Here is a 22,710-nt window from a genome sequence, read left to right as displayed (position 1 = left end):
ATGAAGGTGCCAAAGAGACCATCTACCAAAGTTAACAATGGGGATTTTATTTAACAAGAAACGTGTGGTATAGAGGTAGGGATGGGAAAGAAACAATGGGGATTTGATTTAACAAGAAATGTGGGGTAGAGGGATAGGGATGGGAAAGAAGAGAGTGAGAAGGGGAGTAGGGGGTAAAGTTGGGGTGGGGTGCCAATGCCACCCGGACCTGCCACTGGGAGCCGACCATTCTCAGGGGGAGCTGGCATCTCAGGGCCTCCTCCTGGTTCTGGCTCTGGGCTCAGTCCTCTCGCTGCCCCCTGAGGCAGCTGAAGGAGAAGAGCCGGCGCAGAGCCCGCCGGGCCGTCTTGGCGATGGAGCGCCATGGCCGTGGGGCCGGGGGCTGCGGGACGGCTGCGCTGCCGGCGGGGCAAGCAGGAGCGCTGCGTGCCAGGGGCTGGGCAGGCAGCGGGCAAGCCCCTGCCGGCTCCCCAGCCCTGCGGGGCTCTTCCTGGGGAGGGGCGGCCTGGGCACAGCCAGCCTCAAGCCATTCCACTTCAATCTCCTCCATGGTTTCGGCAGGCGAGGCACAAACCAGAGACATCTTTGCCTCTTCAGGAAGAGCCATGGGGAGAGGCTCGCTGTGCCCCTCATTGCAGGGATCACCGTCTGCCGCTGGTGCTGTCTCTTCCTCTTCTTCTTCCTGTGTTGGGAGAGACAGCGCGCTCTCTGGCTCACTCTGCATCTCTCCTGGTGCTGCTCTGTCATGGAGCTCTTCTTCATCCCATATTTCCAGTACCTGGTTTAGAAGGGTACTTGATGGCGAGTCCCCAGAGACAGAGCACAGCTGTTCCAACAGGTCAGGATGTGCAATCTCTGTGTTGTTTTCTGCCTCTCCTGTGGAGCCCTTGACGAGAGCATCAGAAGGTATGGAGTTGTCTGCGACAGGGTCCAGCTCGGCCAACAACTGGTCAAGAGACACAAGCTGGGAGAACTTTTGTGTCTCTCCTGCAGCAACTTCCGTCACGCTGGATGCACTGTGCAGGTCCGAGGGGCCTACAGCTGGCTTCAGGGTGGGGCTTGGTGGATCCCTGGAGATGCATGTGGACCTTACGGGGCTTTCTTTGTCTTCTAGGGAGGAGAAGATGTCTCTAAACATCACATCATACACTTTGTCTTCCATCTCCTCCAGCTGCTTACTCATTTTACAGAGACGAAGCATCACAGCCTCGTCATCCTCTGGGCACAGCTGCTTGCGATGCGCACTTTGCTTGGCTGGACGATGAATTGCCTCTGCCCCTTGGCGCCCACTCAACCACTTTGTGGTTCTCTGGGTGGACTCGATGGGCCTGTTCTCATGAAGACATGGGCCCAGGTCTCTGAACACATCACTGCAGGTGCTGCTACCATGCCCTTCCAGAAGCTTGAGGAGCACCTCTGTCTCAGAGTGCCCCAGGTGCTGCCAAGCCGGCTGGCTCCCAGTGCAGATCTGCACGCTGTGTGCGGGTTGCACGGGTGGCAGGCGATGGTCCTGCCTTGCCGCTGACCCATGCCAGAACCCTTCTGTTCTGCTTGCCAGGGAAGGTGTTTCCCAGGCCCCACCAGCAGCCAGAGTTCCCCATGGTGAAGGTGTCATGAGCTCTTGGTAGCCACTGGCCACAGAGCCCACAACATGTGCTGTGCCTCTGGGAGGAGACCCAGAGGCTGCTGCTGCTGGCAGAGGGGGCAGCTTGAGCCTTGCAGAGGCTGCTCTTTGAATTTGAGGGCTGAGCTGGCAAGGAGGTTCCAGTGGCAGTTGAGGGCCATGGAGAGGCGGCAAGTCGGACACAGACAGTCTCTGTGTCTGTGTGACACTGCCGCGTGGCATCTTGATTGTTGAGGTGACCTGAGGTGGTCCCTGTGGCTGGCTGTGGGTCACCTGTGGGAAGCAGGGGTAGGAGTGGGATGGAGGTGGCTGTGTGAGCGCGGTGTCTCCCACGTGTCAGCAAGCCCAGGGCAGGTGCTGGCCACAGCAGCCAGGCTGGGCTGGGTTCCCAGCTGTGCTCATTGCCTCAGGGTCATTGCTGTGCCTGAGCCATCCCATCATTGGCTCCCTTGCAGAGCGTGGCCTGGTGCCAGGCCTGGCTGTCTGTGCCCCAGGGCTTCCCCCACCTCCCACTGCAGCCTCTCCCTCCATCCCCAGCCCTCACCTTTTGCTGCTTGGATAGCAGTGACTGCCCCTCATGGGGCTGGTCATGGGCATTTGCCTCCTCTTTCTTCCACATTGTGGGAGTGCTCTGACGAACACTGGCCACAATCACCCAGGGGAGCTGCTTCCTCCAGAGAAGCTGCTGCCTCCTCAGAGAGCTGCTCTCCTGGGAGTGGCCACTGCAGGGATTTGTTGCCCCCACAGTCACGACACAAACTCACGTCACAATGGCCTCTGGGCACGATGTCACCGCGGGTCACAAAGGCCTGGTGGGCACGGCCGCCCTTTGTTCCAGGGGCCAGGCGGTTTCCATGCAGCCAAGCCTCATCACAAAGGCCTTTTTTAGGCCTCTGTCCCTCTCTTTCCCTATGCTAGTTCTTCTTCCAATGACTTGCAGTTCTCGTTTCTCCCACCTTGTGTTCCTCCCCTAAACATCCCAAAAGAAGCCTTTTGCTGGTGGCCAACCGTTTTATTACCCATCCAGCCAAGCATGTGTCCCAGCATTTGGCCCCAACACCAGATAAAAAGGATCATCAGAAGGCAAAAAATAATTGAATTTAATCTGGCCACTACTGTAAAAGACAATAAAAAGTCTTTATTAGAAGAGATTAGGAACACAGGAGTGCCAAAGAAAAATCTACTCTTTATTTGATGTGAGGGTGAGGGGAACATGATCACAAGGGACGAGGAAAAGGCTGAGGTACAGAATGCCTTGTTTGCCTCAGCTTTCAGGAGTCAGATGGGTTATCTGGAGGACAAGCAGTCCCCTGAGCTGGCACACAGGGACAGGGAGCAGACCTGACCCCCTGCAATCCTGGTGTAAGTAATTGGTGACCTACAGAGCTGCTAAGACCCTGACAAGTCTATGGGGCTGCCCAGAGTCCCCCAGGGGTGCTGAGGGAGCCCATGGAAGAGCTTGCCAAGCAACTCTCCCATCCTTTATTGTCATCATTCCTGGCCAGTCAGGGAGGTCCCAGGTGACTGGAGGTGCCAATGGGACACCCAAGGTCCAAGAAGGGCTGCAGGGAGGATGTGAGGAACTGCAGGCCTGTCAGCCTGACCTCGGGGCCTGGTGAGGTTCTGGAGCAGATCATCGTGAGGGGGATCACATGGCCCAGAGAGGACAACTGAGGGATCAGGCCCGGCCTGATTTAGCGTTTAGGAAAGGCGGGTCCTGCCTGAGCAACCTGATGTCCTTTGCGCTGAGGATGATGCGCCTCAGGGCTGTGGGAAAAGCTGTGTATGGAGTCTCTCTGGACTTGAGCCAAGCGTTAGACTCTGTATCCCACAGCACAGTCCTGGAAAAGCCGACAGCCCAGGGCTTGGGCAGGGGCCCTCTTTGCTGGGTTAAGAACTGTCAGGATGGCCATGTCCAGAGAGTGGTGGGGAATGGTGCTGTATTGAATTAGCATCCAGTCAGTAGTGGTGGCCCCCGTGGCCAGTCCTGTTCAATGTCTGTCCTGCTGATGTGGCCAAGGGCATTGAGGGTATCCTCAGGAGGAAATTTGTGATGACACCAAGGTGGGTGGGAGTGTTGATGTGCTGGAGGGTAGGAAGGATCTTCAGGGGCATGTGGACAGGCTGGATTGATGGTGTATGACCAGTGGGGTGAGGTTCCAGAAGAGCCAGGCCTGGGTCCTGCCCTTGTGTCCCAAGAATCCCCTCAGTGCCCCAGGCTGGGGGCAGAGTGGCTGGAAAGCTGCCTGGCAGGAAAGGCCATGGGGGTGCTCGCCAACAGGGGCCAAACATGAAGCCAGCATTTGCCCAGGTGGGCAAGGAGGCCGGTGGCCTCCTGGCCTTCTGTGTCAGCAGCAGTGTGGCCAGCAGGACCAGGGCAGTGATTGTCCCTCTGAGCTGGGCACTGGGGAGCCTACACATTATATTCTCTATTGTCATGGTTTTTAAGCATTAACTAAAAAAATTACTGAAAAACTTACTTATTTCTTGCTGTGAGATATGGATTAGAACAAGAACAAAACAGGCTTAAAATTTAAAAGGAATAGAGAAAGTTTATTAACAAAACTACAAGAATAAGAACACCAGAATAAACTTCCAGAAAACTCTTTTATCCCCCACTACCCAACCATTCCCTTGCTCACATGACAATATAGAGACAGAAAAGTTTGGAACTTTGGTGTTTAAAACCGTCCCAATTCCTGCTAGTCTTTTCATCAGTCTTTGTAGAGAAACAGAAGTCTTCTTCTGCTAATCTATGGAGTTTCTCACAAGAAAGCTATTTCTGTTATAGCTCTCTATTTTTCTGATGCCAGCTGCCCGGAAATCTGTCATCAGTTCACTCCTCCCATTTCACATCACTATGAGGTGTGTATGGGTCAATGAATCTAGGGATGTCATTTTTAAGGACGAGTTATTCAAAGGCAAAAGTTCTCTTCATCTGTCTCTGTGAGCTTCTCTGGAAACAGAAGTTTTCTCTTTGCCTCTACAATGGCCCTAAATCTTCAACTATTACTTCTCCCCCCTCTGTTCCAGCACCTCACTGTATCCCAACTACTCCACCTTTTGCTCAAAATCCACACTTTGAACCCGCCATTCCTCCCAATATACTCTGTCATGAATTAAAGGAGTTTTTTCAGATCACTATTGTCCATCTCCATAGCTTTAACAGAAAAATATTTCAGCTTATAAAGCATCTCCTTATTCTCTACCTTTTCTGAAGTTTAATTCTTTTCTTTACTGTCTCTAATAGTTTATAAAGTCTCTTCACATGTTGATTACTCTCTTTTTCTTTCTCTGGAAAAAAGGATTAATCTGCAAGTCTCATCTGGGTAATGAAAAGGTTAAAATCTTGCCCAGGCTTTGTAGATAGTTCTGTGACTTCTGCTGGAGCAGCAGCTGGATTTGTCTGTGATGGAAAGTTCTTCATAGCTGCTCTAGAGAGTGTGGTCACTGTCTCAGCCTGACGCAGGTCAAGAGCTTTTTCCTTTCTTTACTCGGCAGTCTCTGGTGAATTCAATCCCAGCAAAAACTGCAGCCGAGCCAGGGACTGGCCTGGCCTGGCCAGAGCCCGGGGCAAGCCCCACAGGCCCCATCTCCCAGCCGGGAGCTGTGGCAGGTCCAGCCCAGCCCCCGCCTGGGCCACATGGCCTGGAAACAAAGAGACAAAGAAATTCCCAGGCTTAGGTCTTAAGGTGGTGTTCACAGGTTGATCTTACTTTTCAATGGTTAAAACTGCTGTCAATTCTTAGAAATGGCCAGCTGTTGGCTAGGAGAAAAAGTCCCATCAGCCGCCAGTAGTTTTAACTTCCTTAGGTGTTTTTCTTTGTTTTCTTAAATGCCAATCTGTCACATCTATGCAGTTCTGGGCCCCTCATTTCAGTAAGGATGTTGAGGTTCTGGAGTAGTTCCAGAGAAGAGAACAGATACAGTGAAATGTCTGGAACCCAACTCCTGTGAAAACTGAGGGTGCTAGTTTTGGTCATCTTGGAGAAAGGGACCCTTATGGGCCATTTTATTGCTCAATAAGTGCCTAAGAAGAGGATGTATCCACATGGAGTTCAGTCTCTTCTCTGAGACAGCTAGTGATAGGACAAGAGGACGTAGTCTCAGGCTGTGCCAGGGAGGTTTATTTTTAACACTATGAAGAATTTCCTCATAGAAGGGATAATTAAATCTTGGAATGGGCTGCCTTGGGAACTGGTGAAGTCACTGTCCCTAGAGGTGTTTAAGGAACGACTGGACATGTTACTCAGTGCCATGGTTTACTTGACATGGTGGTGTTCAGTCAAAGGCTGGACTTCATGATCTCAGAGGTCTTTTCCAGTCCATATTATTTTGTGATCGTTTTGAGTCCATTCACATTCCTGTTTTAGGCAGAGCAAGCAGCCCACTGTGTGCTGTGCATGATTATATGGCACCTGCTGAGCCCTTTATGGAGGGCTCAGTTTGCAGGAAAAGGCCCACCAAATTCCAGAAAAATCCCACAGAATCTTCACAAATTCCCACAAAATCTAAAACAAATTCCTCAAAATTCTTCAAGTCTCCTCAGAATCCCACACAATTCCAGAAAAACCCCACAAAATTCCAGAGAAGTCCCACAAAACTCCCTAAATCATTTCAAAACCCTACCAATTCACAGGAAGGTCCCACAAAATCTCCACCAATTCCCAGAACATCCCACAAAAATCCCTAAATCTTCTGAAAACTCGACCAAATTCCAGAAACGCCCCATAAAATCAGCACAGTTTCCCACAAAATTCAAGAAAAAACACCACAAAATTCCCTAAATCTTTTCAAAATACCACAAAATTCTTGAAAAGCCCCACCAAATTCCAGAAACATCCCACAAAATGTCCTCAATACCCAACAAAATCCCAGAAAAATCCCACAAAATTCCCTAAATCTTCTCAAAACACAACCAAAATCCAAAAAAATCCCACAGAATCTCCACAAATTCCCACAGAATACATGAAAAATCCCTGATAATTCGTCAGTTCTCTACAGAATCTCAAAAAATTCCAGAAAAGTCCATCAAAGTTCCACAAACATCCCACAAAATGTCCTCAATATCCAACAAAATTCCAGGAAAAATCCCACAAAATTCCCTAAATCTTCTCAAAACACGACCAAAATCCACAAAAATCCCACAGAATCTCCACAAATTACCACAGAATACATGAAAAATCCCTGATAATTCGTCAGTTCTCTACAGAATCTCACCAAATTCCAGAAAAGTAACTCAAAGTTGCACAAACATCCCACAAAATCTCCCCAATATCCAAGAAAATTCCAGGAATAATCCCACAAAATTCCCTAAATCTTCTCAACACACGGCCAAATTCCACAAAAATCCCACCAAATCTCCACAAATTCCCACAAAATACATGAAAAATCCCTCAAGATCCCTACATCACCTCAATATCCCACAAAATTCCACAAAAATCACACAAAACCTCCACAAGATTCCACAAAATCTAAGAAAAATTCCTCAAAATTCTTCAAGTCTCCTCAAAACCACACAAAGTCCTGGAAAAGGCCCACCAAATTCCAGAAAAATCCCACCAAATCTCCACAAATACCCACAAAATACATGTAAAATCCCTCAAGATCCCTAAATCCCTCAATATCCCACAAAATACCATAAAAATCACACAAAACCTCCACAAATTCGCACAAAATCAAAAAAAATTCCTCAAAATTCTTCAAGTCTCCTCAAAACCACACAAAGTCCTTGAAAAGGCCCCACCAAATTCCAGAAACATCCCAGAAAATGACCTAAATCATTCCAAAACTCTACCAAATTCCACAAAAACCCCACAGAATCTCCACAAATTCCCAAAAAATACATGAAAAATCCCTGATAATTTGTCAATTCTCTGCAGAATCCCACAAAATTCCAGAAAAGTCCCTCAAAGTTCCACAAACATCCCACAAAATTTCCTCAATATCCAACAAAATTCCAGAGAAATGCCACCAAATTCCCTAAATCTTCTCAAAACACGACCAAATTCTAGAAAAATATCCCACCAAATCTCCACAAATTCCCACAAAATACATGTAAAAGCCCTCAAGATCCCTAAATCCCTCAATATCCCACAAAATTCCACAAAAATCACACAAAACCTCCACAAGTTTCCACAAAATCTAAGGAAACTTCCTCAAAATTCTTCAAGTCCCCTCCAAACCACACAAAGTCCTTGAAAAGGCCTATAGAATTCCAGAAAAATCCCACCAAATTCCCTAAATCTTCTCAAAACACGACAAAATTCTAGAAAAATATCCCACCAAATCTCCACAAATTCCCACAAAATACATGTAAAATCCCCCAAGATCCCTAAATCCCCTCAATATCCCACAAAATTCCACAAAAATCACACAAAACCTCCACAAGTTTCCACAAAATCTAAGGAAACATCCTCAAAATTCTTCAAGTGTCCTCCAAACCACACAAAGTCCTTGAAAAGGCCTATAGAATTCCAGAAAAATCCCACCAAATTCCCTAAATCTTCTCAAAACACGACCAAATTCTGGAAAAAAATCCCACCAAATCTCCACAAATTCCCACAAAATACATGTAAAATCCCCCAAGATCCCTAAATCCCCTCAATATCCCACAAAATTCCACAAAAATCACACAAAACCTCCACAAGTTTCCACAAAATCTACGAAAACTTCCTCAAAATTCTTCAAGTCTCCTCCAAACCACACAAAGTCCTTGAAAAGGCCCACAGAATTCCAGAAAAATCCCACCAAATTCCCTAAATCTTCTCAAAACACGACCAAATTCTAGAAAAATATCCCACCAAATCTCCACAAATTCCCACAAAATACATGTAAAATCCCCCAAGATCCCTAAATCCCCTCAATATCCCACAAAATTCCACAAAAATCACACAAAACCTCCACAAGTTTCCACAAAATCTACGAAAACTTCCTCAAAATTCTTCAAGTCTCCTCCAAACCACACAAAGTCCTTGAAAAGGTCCACAGAATTCCAGAAAAATCCCACAGAATCTCCACAAATTCCCACAAAATCTAAAACAAATTCCTCATAATTCTTCAAGTCTGTTCAGAATCCCACAGAATTCCAGAAAAATCCCCACAAAATTCCAGAGAAGTCCCACAAAATTCCCTAAATCATTTCAAAATACCACAAAATTCTTGAAAAGCCCCACCAAATTCCAGAAATATCCCACAAAATGACCTAAATCATTCCAAAACTCTACCAAATTCCACAAAAACCCCACAGAATCTCCACAAATTCCCAAAAAATACATGAAAAATCCCTGATAATTTGTCAATTCTCTGCAGAATCCCACAAAATTCCAGAAAAGTCCCTCAAAGTTCCACAAACATCCCACAAAATGTCCTCAATATCCAACAAAATTCCAGAGAAATGCCACCAAATTCCCTAAATCTTCTCAAAACACGACAAAATTCTAGAAAAAAATCCCACCAAATCTCCACAAATTCCCACAAAATACATGTAAAAGCCCTCAAGATCCCTAAATCCCCTCAATATCCCACAAAATTCCACAAAAATCACACAAAACCTCCACAAGTTTCCACAAAATCTACGAAAACTTCCTCAAAATTCTTCAAGTCTCCTCCAAACCACACAAAGTCCTTGAAACGGTCTACCAAATTCCAGAAACATCCCACAGAATCTCCACAAATTCCCACAAAATCTAAAACAAATTCCCCATAATTCTTCAAGTCTGTTCAGAATCCCACAGAATTCCAGAAAAATCCCCACAAAATTCCAGAGAAGTCCCACAAAACTCCCTAAATCATTTCAAAACCCTACCAATTCACAGGAATGTCCCACAAAATCTCCACCGATTCCCAGAAAATCCCACCAAAATCCCACCAAAATCCCTAAATCTTCTGAAAACTCAACCAAATTCCAGAAACGCCCCATAAAATCAGCACAGTTTCCCACAAAATTCAAGAAAAAACACCACAAAATTCCCTAAATCTTTTCAAAATACCACAAAATTCTTGAAAAGCCCCACCAAATTCCAGAAACATCCCACAAAATGTCCTCAATACCCAACAGAATCCCAGAAAAATCACACACAATTCCCTAAATCTTCTCAAAACACGGCCAAAATCCACAAAAATCCCACCAAATCTCCACAAATTCCCACAGAATACAGGAAAAATCCCTGATAATTCGTCAGTTCTCTACAGAATCTCACAAAATTCCAGAAAAGTCCCTCAAAGTTCCACAAACATCCCACAAAATGTCCTCAATATCCAACAAAATTCCAGAGAAATGCCACCGAATTCCCTAAATCTTCTCAAAACACGACCAAATTCTAGAAAAATATCCCACCAAATCTCCACAAATTCATACAAAATACATGAAAAATCCCTCAAGATCCCTAAATCTCCAAAATTTCCTACAAAATTCCTCAAAAATCACACAAATCCTCCACAAGTCTCCACAAAATCTAAGGAAACTTCCTCAAAATTCTTCAAGTCTCCTCAAAACCACACAAAGTCCTTGAAAAGGCCCACCAAATTCCAGAAAAGACCCACAGAATCTCCACAAATTCCCACAAAATCTAAAACAAATTCCTCATAATTCTTCAAGTCTGTTCAGAATCCCACAGAATTCCAGAAAAATCCCCACAAAATTCCAGAGAAGTCCCACAAAATTCCCTAAATCATTTCAAAACCCTACCAATTCACAGGAATGTCCCACAAAATCTCCACCGATTCCCAGAAAATCCCACCAAAATCCCACAAAAATCCCTAAATCTTCTGAAAACTCAACCAAATTCCAGAAACGCCCCATAAAATCAGCACAGTTTCCCACAAAATTCAAGAAAAAACACCACAAAATTCCCTAAATCTTCTCAAAACTCTACCAAATTCCAGAAAAATCCCACCAAATCTCCACAAATTCCCACAGAAGACATGAAAAATCCCTGATAATTCGTCAGTTCTCTACAGAATCTCACCAAATTCCAGAAAAGTCCCTCAAAGTTCCACAAGCATCCCACAAAATCTCCCTAATATCCAACAAAATTCCAGGAAAAATCCCACAAAATTCCCTAAATCTTCTCAAAACACGACCAAATTCTAGAAAAATATCCCACCAAATCTCCACAAAATCCCACAAAATACATGAGAAATCCCTCAAGATCCCTAAATCGCCTCAATATCCCACAAAATCCCACAAAAATCACACAAAACCTCCACAAGTTTCCACAAAATATAAAAAAAAATCCTCAAAATTCTTCAAGTCTCCTCAAAACCACACAAAGTCCTTGAAAAGGCCCACCAAATTCCAGTAAAATCCCACAGAATCTACACAAATTCCCACAAAATCTAAAACAAATTCCTCAAAATTCTTCAAGTCTCCTCAGAATCCCACACAATTCCAGAAAAAACCCACAAAATTCCAGAGAAGTCCCACAAAACTCCCTAAATCATTTCAAAACCCTACCAATTCACAGGAATGTCCCACAAAATCTCCACCAATTCCCAGAACATCCCACAAAAATCTCACAAAAATCCCTAACACTTCTGAAAACTCGACCAAATTCCAGAAACGCCCCATAAAATCAGCACAGTTTCCCACAAAATTCAAGAAAAAACACCACAAAATTCCCTAAATCTTTTCAAAATACCACAAAACTCTTGAAAATCCCCACCAAATTCCAGAAACATCCGACAAAATGTCCTCAATACCCAACAAAATCCCAGAAAAATCCCACAAAATTCCCTAAATCTTCTCAAAACACGGCCAAAATCCACAAAAATCCCACCAAATCTCCACAAATTCCCACAGAATACATGAAAAATCCCTGATAATTCTTCAGTTCTCTACTGAATCTCACCAAATTCCAGAAAAGTCCCTCAAAGTTCCACAAACATCCCACAAAATCTCCCCAGTATCCAACAAAATTCCAGGAAAAATCCCACAAAATTCCCTAAATCTTCTCAAAACACGACCAAAATCCACAAAAATCCCACAGAATCTCCACAAATTCCCACAGAATACATGAAAAATCCCTGAGATCCCTAAATTGCCTCAATATCCCACAAAATTCCACAAAAATCACACAAAGCCTCCACAAGTTTCCACAAAATCTACGAAAAATTCCTCAAAATTCTTCAAGTCTCCTCAAAACCACACAAAGTCCTTCAAAAAGGCCCACCAAATTCCAGAAAAATCTTACAGAATTCCCTAAATCTTCTCAAAACTCTACGAAATTCCAGAAAAATCCCACCAAATCTCCACAAATTCCCACAGAATACATGAAAAGTCCCTGATAATTCGTCAGTTCTCTACAGAATCTCACCAAATTCCAGAAAAGTCCCTCAAAGTTCCACAAACATCCCACAAAATCTCCCCAGTATCCAACAAAATTCCAGGAATAATCCCACAAAATTCCCTAAATCTTCTCAAAACACGGCCAAAATCCACAAAAATCCCACCAAATCTCCACAAATTCCCACAGAATACATGAAAAATCCCTGATAATTCGTCAGTTCTCTACAGAATCTCACAAAATTCCAGAAGAGTCCCTCAAAGTTCCACAAAAAACCCACAAAATCTCCCCAGTATCCAATAAATTTCCAGGAAAAATCCAACAAAATTCCCTAAATCTTCTCAAAACACTACCAAATTCTAGAAAAATATCCCACCAAATCTCCACAAATTCCCACAAAATATATGAAAAATCTCTCAAGATCCCTAAATCGCCTCAATATCCCACAAAATCCCACAAAAATCACACAAAACCTCCACAAGATTCCACAAAATCTAAGAAAATTTCCTCAAAATTCTTCAAGTCTCCTCCAAACCACACAAAGTCCTTGAAAAGGCCCACCAAATTCCAGTAAAATCCCACAGAATCTCCACAAATTCCCACAAAATCTAAAACAAATTCCTCAAAATTCTTCAAGTCTCCTCAGAATCCCACACAATTCCAGAAAAACCCCACAAAATTCCAGAGAAGTCCCACAAAACTCCCTAAATCATTTCAAAACCCTACCAATTCACAGGAATGTCCCACAAAATCTCCACCAATTCCCAGAACATCCCACAAAAATCTCACAAAAATCCCTAACACTTCTGAAAACTCGACCAAATTCCAGAAACGCCCCATAAAATCAGCACAGTTTCCCACAAAATTCAAGAAAAAACACCACAAAATTCCCTAAATCTTTTCAAAATACCACAAAACTCTTGAAAATCCCCACCAAATTCCAGAAACATCCGACAAAATGTCCTCAATACCCAACAAAATCCCAGAAAAATCCCACAAAATTCCCTAAATCTTCTCAAAACACGGCCAAAATCCACAAAAATCCCACCAAATCTCCACAAATTCCCACAGAATACATGAAAAATCCCTGATAATTCGTCAGTTCTCTACAGAATCTCACAAAATTCCAGAAAAGTCCCTCAAAGTTCCACAAACATCCCACAAAATGTCCTCAATATCCAACAAAATTCCAGAGAAATGCCACCGAATTCCCTAAATCTTCTCAAAACACGACCAAATTCTAGAAAAATATCCCACCAAATCTCCACAAATTCATACAAAATACATGAAAAATCCCTCTAGATCCCTAAATCCCTCAATATCCTACAAAATTCCACAAAAATCACACAAAACCTCCACAAGTTTCCACAAAATCTACGAAAACTTCCTCAAAATTCTTCAACTCTCCTCCAAACCACACAAAGTCCTTGAAAAGGCCCACAGAATTCCAGAAAAATCCCACCAAATTCCCTAAATCTTCTCAAAACACGACCAAATTCTGGAAAAAAATCCCACCAAATCTCCACAAATTCCCACAAAATACATGTAAAATCCCCCAAAATCCCTAAATCCCCTCAATATCCCACAAAATTCCACAAAAATCACACAAAACCTCCACAAGTTTCCACAAAATCTAAGGAAACTTCCTCAAAATTCTTCAAGTCTCCTCCAAACCACACAAAGTCCTTGAAAAGGCCCACAAAATTCTAGAAAAATACCACCAAATTCCCTAAATCTTTTCAAAATACCACAAAATTCAAGAAAAGCCCCACCAAATTCCAGAAACATCCCACTAAATGACCTAAATCATTCCAAAACTCTACCAAATTCCACAAAAATCCCACAGAATCTCCACAAATTCACACAAAATACATGAAAAATCTCTCAAGATCCCTAAATCTCCAAAATTTCCTACAAAATTCCTCAAAAATCACACAAATCCTCCACAAGTCTCCACAAAATCTAAGGAAACTTCCTCAAAATTCTTCAAGTCTCCTCAAAACCACACAAAGTCCTTGAAAAGGCCCACCAAATTCCAGAAAAGACCCACAGAATCTCCACAAATTCCCACAAAATCTAAAACAAATTCCTCAGAATTCCTCAAGTCTGTTCAGAATCCCACAGAATTCCAGAAAAATCCCCACAAAATTCCAGAGAAGTCCCACAAAATTCCCTAAATCATTTCAAAACCCTACCAATTCACAGGAATGTCCCACAAAATCTCCACCGATTCCCAGAAAATCCCAACAAAATCCCACAAAAATCCCTAAATCTTCTGAAAACTCAACCAAATTCCAGAAACGCCCCATAAAATCACCACAGTTTCCCACAAAATTCAAGAAAAACACCACAAAATTCCCTAAATCTTTTCAAAATACCACAAAATTCTTGAAAAGCCCCACAAAATTCCAGAAACATCCCACAAAATGACCTAAATCATTCCAAAACTCTACCAAATTCCACAAAAACCCCACAGAATCTCCACAAATTTTCAAAAAATACATGAAAAATTCGTGATAATTTGTCAATTCTCTGCAGAATCCCACAAAATTCCAGAAAAGTCCCTCAAAGTTCCACAAGCATCCCTCAAAATCTCCCCAAAATCCAACAAAATTCCAGAGAAATCCCACCAAATTCCCTAAATCTTCTCAAAACACGACCAAATTCTAGAAAAAAATCCCACCAAATCTCCACAAATTCCCACAAAATACATGTAAAAGCCCTCAAGATCCCTAAATCCCTCAATATCCCACAAAATCCCACAAAAATCACACAAAACCTCCACAAGTTTCCACAAAATCTAAGAAAACTTCCTCAAAATTCTTCAAGTCTCCTCCAAACCACACAAAGTCCTTGAAAAGGCCCACAAAATTCTAGAAAAATACCACCAAATTCCCTAAATCTTTTCAAAATACCACAAAATTCAAGAAAAGCCCCACCAAATTCCAGAAACATCCACTTCTACTTGACTCCCTGTTCTAATGTGTAATGTCAGTAACATTCTCCTGCTTATTAAAAATGATTAATAGGCAAAATATGGGGTCAGAGGATGCAGAACTCATCTTTTTAATCTGCCCCCAAATATCCAAAGTACTGTTTCCTTTCAATGGAGAAACGAATGAATTTAAATCTTCTAGTTTTGCTTAAAATTGCTGCATCATTTCTGAAGGCTTTGCTATTACCCAAATTCCACTCAAAATTGGTAGTGAGGTCTCAAGTCACTCTTGTTATGGGTCATGAAGTTCTGCACAGAATAGAAGAACCATGTGAGTCTTGGTGTGAGGCCACTGAAGCAGAGTTTTCTCTCTGGTTTCACTCACCCAACTCTCTTGTCATTCACAGGATCCTATAAGCACGTGAGATCAGTCTTAGAAAATAAATCCAAACTATTGCTTCTCTACCATAAAAAGTGTGGAAGTTACTTTCTGTTGTTTCCATTCTGATTCGTTTGTGTGAGTATTTCAGGTCCTCAAATTTGTCAGTGTCCTACTTGATCATCACATTTAATCCTTTAGAGGTGCTAAAGATGCTCTTGTCCAAAATGACTTTGGGGAACAGTCATTCTTTGATCTGCACTCAGTAATTGTTTGATTTGCTCAAAGGACTGTAATCCTATGACAGAAGAAGAGCAATTAAATATCAGAATTATTCAATTACTCTTAATGTAGGGATTTAAATGTGTTTTCTTGCATTGTAGTGGTTTTGAATATTTTAAGACACTTGCACAGGCATAGGGTCTGAAACTCATAAAACAAGAAAAATGCCTAATTGCTCTATGCATGGATTATTTATAACTGTGTGGTCTATGAAGGAATAAGAGTCCATAAAAAGAATGCCACTGAGTGTTAAAACCAATCTGCTTGCTACATTTTTATTGGGAGGAGAGTCTTAGCTCTTTGGTTTCAGAAACATTGTGTTATGGATATGGTTCTTGCTTTCTAATTTTAAATCAGAAAGAGGAGGAGTAAATATTGGTTGAGGAACTTGGTGTATCAGGGTATAATTACTCTATAACAGATGAAGCCATGAAGCCTTTGGAGATTTCTGTTCTATTTGCTCTGAAGTTTAGACCTTCTAATTTACTTGGGAGGGGCAGGGAGAGGTTAGAATTACTGTATCTGCATATGGATTTGGGGAGGCATACCCTGAGTTAGGCAGAAGTGTTTATGTCAGCCTACCTCTCTCTCTTCCTATTTATTTTCTTGGTTCGTTTCTTCTCTGCTCTCTTAATGAACACATGGATTTAAACCTCTTAGGGCACACTGAGGCTTCCTTCTGGTTCTCTCCTTGTCTGGAAGATACCAGCATAGGTTATGCCGGTGCATGGGTTTTGTCTAACAAGCTTGGCACAGAATTTGTTCAAGGCTGGCAAATGGTGGCATCAGGAATGCAAAATACATTTAATTTCATTGAACGTGTAAAATGATTTCCTCCTGAATTCCCTTAAGTGATGCAATTCAGCCCAGAGTCAAGTTTTACATCCAAGTTGTTACAGAAATAGTAATAATTCAGTCATATAATGGCTGAAACAGCACTGCTATAGTGCACAATTCAAATCTGTCCCTACAGTGGTACTAAAATCAGTTATCACCTTTGAAAGCTTCTCTGGACACTTGGCACTTAAATTGATCAATTGATCCATTAACGCTCCCCTTTTGCTAACCTATTGGTTAGTTGGTCTCCTTTAATTTTCCCCTTTGGTGAAGCAGTTCCACTGGTCTGCATGTAATTATGGTCCTACATGCCTTTTCAAAAACTGCATTTTGGGAAGCTTGTGCTGGTTTTTGTGTGGGAGAAGTAGGGAAATTGTTGTTACCTGTGGTAACTATCCAGAAAAGGAAAAGAAACCCCAAACCCCCATAGCTGATGTACTATATCTATCTGGTTTATATTTCACATGACCTAGAATTTGTTACCTATGGCTGAAGGGAAACAAACAAACAAAAGCTACAAATGATAAAAAAGTCACAACTGAAAGAGGTGTAAGTAGTGAAAATGAGTTGGAAAGAAATGGCACTTGGAGTTGGATTAGATATAACAAGACCAGGCTTGCTCTGTTCTGAGAGTGAGGAATAATAGAAGAGATTGAAAAGTAACCTTAGCACTCAAGGGTCAAGAAGAAATAATGTTGGTTATTTTTCTTAACAACATCTTTTGATTTTAAATTTTCCTCTGATAATTGGCAGTATAGCAGAAGATGTATTCAGCAGCAACAGCAAATCTGTGCCACATTCAGTTTAACCATTTACCCATAGACTAGGAAATCAATGCTGTTTAATAAGGATAAAGGAGGGCAAAATTGTGATTCAAAACACTTTTCCTTCATAAAGCAAGTATTTTGTTTAAGCATTTTTAAAAATACAATACTGCTTCAGCAGAGTGTCCTAATAATGAAATAGTTTGTTAAATGTATACATTCAAATAGCCAGTAACTCTGTATTTACAGAGCTAATAGTGCTCTTGCTGGAAACACCAGGGAGGATAAAAACACTAAGTGGTTATTTTGCTTGGGAGAAAAATGATTCGGCTTCAGCAAATTGTCTGCTGATATTGAGGATTCTCAAACAACACATACCTTCCCATCCCTTGTCTACCTTGAAATCCCATTTCAATACGTTTCATTATCCTGTAAGTTAAATAAGAAAAGCTAAGAACGTAGGCAAGGCTTAACAGTGATGATCCATGTGAAGAGTGGTTATTTTTCTGTTTTACATTAAAAATTGAACAGGCTTTGAAAAGAAGCAGGCCCAGGTATTGTTTTGAAGTGAATTGTAACATCAGTACATTTGTAGTGAAATTGTTGCTGGGTGCTGTTTTGTAGCAGCAAAACTGCAGAGGTGAACAGAAGATGCAGAATGCATTTGAGGTGGAATTATTAACTACTTGGTGTAGGCTTCAAAGAGACAAGAGCTGCAACCATCAGCTCCTTGTGGTGCCTGGTCTGGGTGCTCCTTTAGGGTTTGGAGGTGGGGTAGAAAGCTGGTGCTTTGGAAGGCTTGAGTGTGTTTGCATCCATCTGTGCATGCCCAGCTTTATGATGGGTGGTACTGATTTAGCTCTTCACTTCTATTTCCTCTGGGAACCTAAATAAACATGATAGGACTCTTGGGAAACCCAGCTACTAGTACTGCATCACTGTCACCATGGCAGAGCTCAAATTATTAAAGCAAGGCAAAAAACCTCAAATCTAGTAAGTAAAAGTTCTATTTCATTTCTATTCCCTGGCAGTCGTATTTCTGGCCTATGACTGTAGTGTGTTGTAGATGTTCAAGATAAAAGTTGATTTCAGGTGATAAAGTACACTTAAATTTTCATAAGTCTTCATGTAAAAAACAGATCCTAAGCTTGTACAATTTTATGATTCACCCTTAGTCACTGGAGCTTAGAGTAGAGAATATATTCTGAAAGTGCCATGTTATCAGTGGCTTCTCAAGTCCTTTCTGATTTAGCCCCTGGCTCTAAGCAGACTGTCCTGCTTTCTGTGAGAGTAATAAAAAGATAAGCCTTGAGAGATGTGTAGGGGGGAGAAGGAGCTCATTTGCATTCAGATGAGCTATTCTTCCAGCCTCTCTCTCTATTTGATCTTATAAAAATTATCCTAGATTTGATCAAGAGCAGAGAAAAGATGCATAAATCCAAAGACAGGTTAACAGCAGAGTTTCTCATCATGGTAACTCCAGTAGAAAAGTGATGCATAGGAACACATCTTTGCACTCACTGAAACCTGTGTACAGTGTCTCGTGTCATTGGTCAGGAGTATTAGATGTGACACTGAGACATCAAACAACTTCACAATGAGCTGAAATAGAGAATTCCATCTTAATAAGGCTTCTCCTAAAATGCTGGTAGGGTCCCTTATCTTTGATGACATTAATTTTCTTTTTGGCCACCATTGCACATGGCATGCCAAATATTTTATTGCTAGAAACTATATTCCAAGGCTGTAGGGTTGTGTTCATGACACAGATACCATAAATTATCTTCAGCCATATCATCTGATAATTCTCCTAAAGTAGAGCTACTCATACAGGCCTGTGGGGCAATGCATCTGTAAATTTGTATTTCTAATGGAAGTGTCCTTACATTCATTTAGTACAAATGAGTGCAGACCCTCAGTGGTGTAAAGTCATTGGGATCCACTAAGCCAAGAACACTAGGCAGAGATATTTTCCAGCCCAGAATCCTGCTAGGATGCACAAATGTAGACCCTTCTCAGCCTTCCCCAATGACTTTGAGCTTATGGAAATAAGATTATAGGACAGGATGTAAAATTTGGTGGCAGATAGAGAACACTGCTGTTTCTTCTTCTCTGGCAGACTGTTCAGGAGGAAGTTTACTTGTAGTAATACCTTTTGGACCCAAAAAATGAAAGTAAACTTTAGAAAGTAAGTACCTCTGAGAAGAGCTGAACTCAGAATGTGGTTTAACATGGCAGATAAACACAAGATGCAGAGCAGGTATTTTTCTTTCACCTTTTTCACATTAATTGCCACGGGGGGAAAAGCTCCTACATCCTTGTTCTGTATGAGACTCTTTTTCTCTTTTACCAACTGTGGAGGAGCGAACCCAGGAATGAGCTGGGGAGGAAAAAGGACTGAACAGTTCTTTATTTTGGCCTCTGGAGAATCAAAGTTGTGGCCTGAAACCTACCCGAGCCAAGTGTATTTTCAGTTTGTAGAAGCTTGCTCTGCTATGAATTTCTGTCTCTTGGCTGGATACTCAGCATCTCTAAGTGCAGAATCCTCCCTGGCACCGTATATCCTTGCCTTGTCCCTGCCACCACCACTCAAATATTTTCCTTTCATTGTAAAGTGAGTGAGATTTTACTCAGGTGGAATTCTGCAGTGCTGGGAAAGAAGGTTTTTTCCTTCTTCATTTTTTTATAATGAATTTCTTTTTTATTCTATTCACACCTTCTGAGTGAGCCTTTCATAAGGGCTTCTGTATTTCACAGAGGTACACCTATTTGGGTTTGAAGACTTTGATACAATTGTAATCACTTGAAAATGGAACCTGTTCGATTTGTATGGAAGGCAGCCATTCTCCCTGTTCCAAACTTCATAAAATAGTTTATCCACGTTGAAAAAAACAGTACCTCTTGGAGATAGTGGAGACAGTGCATGATGGTGATTCCAGGGATGGAGAAGAAGGACCATCACCTTCCTCACACCATCAAACTTAAGACTAAGGTTTGCAGTTCTAATTTTAATCCACAGTAATCTACAGACAATCCTTTATTATCTAAAAAAGCTGATACCGTCAAGGTGGAAGCGGGCTGAAGTAGGAAGAGTTAGGTTTCTTCAAAGCTCTTGTTTCCAGCAGGATTGGAGAGCCTTTACCTTTTGTAACAGGAAGGTTTTAAATTTGTAATGCTGACCTTGCAACTGGAACTTGGTCGCTCCATTGTTGCACTTGGAGCAGCCAGATGACCTCAAAGGAGAAGTGCGTTGTTCTGACTTCTGTGGAAGCAGTGGCTGCAAATACCATCAGGAAGTGCTGGACTGGCAGGACATTGGATGGATGCTCTTAGGCCACAGAGCTGGAAATATCAGCTGTAGCCACATGGTAAGTCCATTTATGTAATTCCTAACCTGTTCCTCACACGATCTGTGCTCCTCTATTCCGTATCAGCTTGGTGAGGAGGGAGATGAGACTGTTGGGGGAAAGAAACCACTTATATTTAAAGCAGAGAAACTGTTCCATTAAAAATGGTGAAGATAAACCTGTGAGGCTACCAAAGAAATCTTTCTTTGTCTTCCAGTTAATAACTTCAAATGGATAACAAATCTATGCTGTATAATCTGCTTTGAATGGATTTCCTTTGGAACGTGTGCTTCTTCCTGAATGACAGAACTGCAATATTTTCACACTTGCAGTTTCACCCTCAAATGGCCACAGGAAATGCAGCAGCTTCTGTTTTCTGTTGCTTCTGTTTGTTAATGCTTCAAGGTGTTGCTCTGTATTTGTACCCAGCTGTCATGACCTTAGAAAGAGAATGTTGTAAAGATAGGAGTAAAAAAGCCAGAGAGCTCCTCCTTGCAGCAGACACGGGCAGCATTGGATCCTAATTGTTTTTGCAAGGCATCCTGATGGGGAGAGGCAGATGTCAAGAATGGCAACTTCAGCAGGTGTGTGGCTGCTTTGTAGCTTGGGCTGGATTCAGGAAGGGCAGTGTTCCAGAGAGCAAAGTCAAGAGTTTGAAACAAGTAAGTGTGAGGTGCCCAGAAAGGCAGGGCCCACACTGCTCATGTGTGTCAGGGGAAGGTGAGAATCAGGCCCATCTGCTCCTAGAAATGCAGGTTCCAGCTTTAGCAGCCAAAGGCTATGCAAATAAATGGCTTCTATGTATTGGAGAGCATAGAGCATGAAGTTAGTGTTTCATGCAGGTGTTTGAAGGCAATGTGGGATTCCAGAGCTTAGTGTTTGAATTGCAACTTGAATTTCCTTCTTTGCTGTTATTTAGACTGCTCTGAAGTAGTCATGAGAAGCAAAAATGAAAGGCAATGTTGTTTGATGGGGACTGTGGTAGGGCTTTCTTGCCAGATTTGAAATGGCTTGAATTGATTAAAATCTCCAGGTGAGGGGAAGGTTGTATCCATTCCTCTCTCTTATTAAAGCAAATTTTCCAAGAGGGATGTAAAATTGCAGTTGAGGGTTGGGGTGGTTTTTTCTTTTTTCCCTTCTTTCATGTGCAACCTAACAACTCCAATTTCGCAGGCCTATTTAACATTTGATCCCTAAAAGTCAGTCCTTTGCTTTGTATTTTGGGCACTTGTTCATCTTGGGGAATTTGTCATCTTCTCAGGGCATTGAAGGTCAACCAAATGCTGCAGGTTTCATTCTTCCTTTCATATGGTCTATGTCCTGGGGTTTGACTCTTAAGCAGAGCTATTTTTTTATTTTGCAGCCTAGCAGTTGTACGGTGGGGCTGTGTGCAGGTGAATTCACTTGAGAACGATGGGTAAATCAGCTCCTGGGAAGATGTGCACTGCCTGGCCCCGATGCTTCAGCATGCTTGAGGTCAGCTTGGCTGTCTCTGACTGTCTAATAATAATGCAGAATGATAGAATTAAGTATTCATTGTAATTGGTGATCAATAAGATTTGTTTTCAGCTAAATCTGCGTGCTAGTTTCTAAAGCACTCCAGTCTGTTTCATCAATGACCTTTGTGGTTTTAGCTTAAGCTTTCCAGTTTCTGCTGTTGTTATTTTCTGCCCTGTCGCTGGGAGAGGAAGGGATGATGGCTGGAGGTTTGGCAGTCAGCGAGGGCCTGGCCACCACTGCAGTTCTGTACACTCAGCCTTGGAGATGTGATCAGGAATGTGCTGTTAGTTGCCAGTTTTGTATTGCAAAGACTGAGCATGCTGCCATCACTGTGTTTGATGAGTGAGTTTTCATTGGTTTGGTCCAACTCCAAAGCAGCCTTAATTTGAAGGTGGAATTCTTTGTGGATGAGGCTGTGAAGAATATGGTGTTTATACTCCCATCCTACGGGCAGTACGGTAGAACAGCTCCTAACTGATTTGGTAATAAAGACCTAGTTTTTCTTCACTAAACCTGCCCTAGCCAAATTCATCAGCTGGTGATAGCTATCTCTGGAGTGGAAAACCTTTATTGAGTTGATTGACAATTTAATATACTTTGTCAAGCTGTGTTGTTTAGTTTCTGTTGATCCAGAGACACCTGAGGCTCCTTTTGCTTCCTAAGGGATTAAAGTAGCAAGCACTTAGAATGAGATATTGGGAAGATGGGTGCAGGAGACTTTGTAATTTACTATGGAAAAATGTAATAATGATGATG

General features: G+C 42.3%; 2 protein-coding genes across 3 annotated transcripts in view; one reads left to right on the top strand and one right to left on the bottom strand.

Moving 5' to 3' along the window:
• LOC147653201 (uncharacterized) overlaps nucleotides 1–22,710 on the top strand; it is a 56,109-nt gene that overhangs the window by 11,446 nt on the left and 21,953 nt on the right. The gene's annotated exons all lie outside the window — the stretch shown is intronic.
• LOC147653202 (uncharacterized) lies at nucleotides 24–2,370 on the bottom strand. 2 transcript variants are annotated; one of them, XM_086889962.1, is made up of 3 exons: nucleotides 2,169–2,335; nucleotides 779–1,897; nucleotides 24–682 (listed from the first exon to the last, which is right to left on the bottom strand). In XM_086889962.1, exons 1-3 carry the CDS (start codon nucleotides 2,241–2,243, stop codon nucleotides 281–283), a joined length of 1,596 nt encoding a protein of 531 aa, XP_086746088.1. In that variant the 5' UTR covers nucleotides 2,244–2,335; the 3' UTR covers nucleotides 24–280. The 2 variants fall into 2 exon arrangements, with proteins under 2 accessions (XP_086746088.1, XP_086746089.1); XM_086889963.1 differs by having other exon boundaries at nucleotides 24–1,897; nucleotides 2,169–2,370.

This window comes from Cyanistes caeruleus, chromosome 5, assembly GCF_971803275.1.
Source record: "Cyanistes caeruleus chromosome 5, bCyaCae1.hap1.1, whole genome shotgun sequence".
NCBI lineage: Eukaryota > Metazoa > Chordata > Aves > Passeriformes > Paridae > Cyanistes > Cyanistes caeruleus.
The sequence above is the reverse complement of the archived record's forward strand: the minus strand, read 5'-3'. Positions and strand labels throughout refer to the sequence as shown.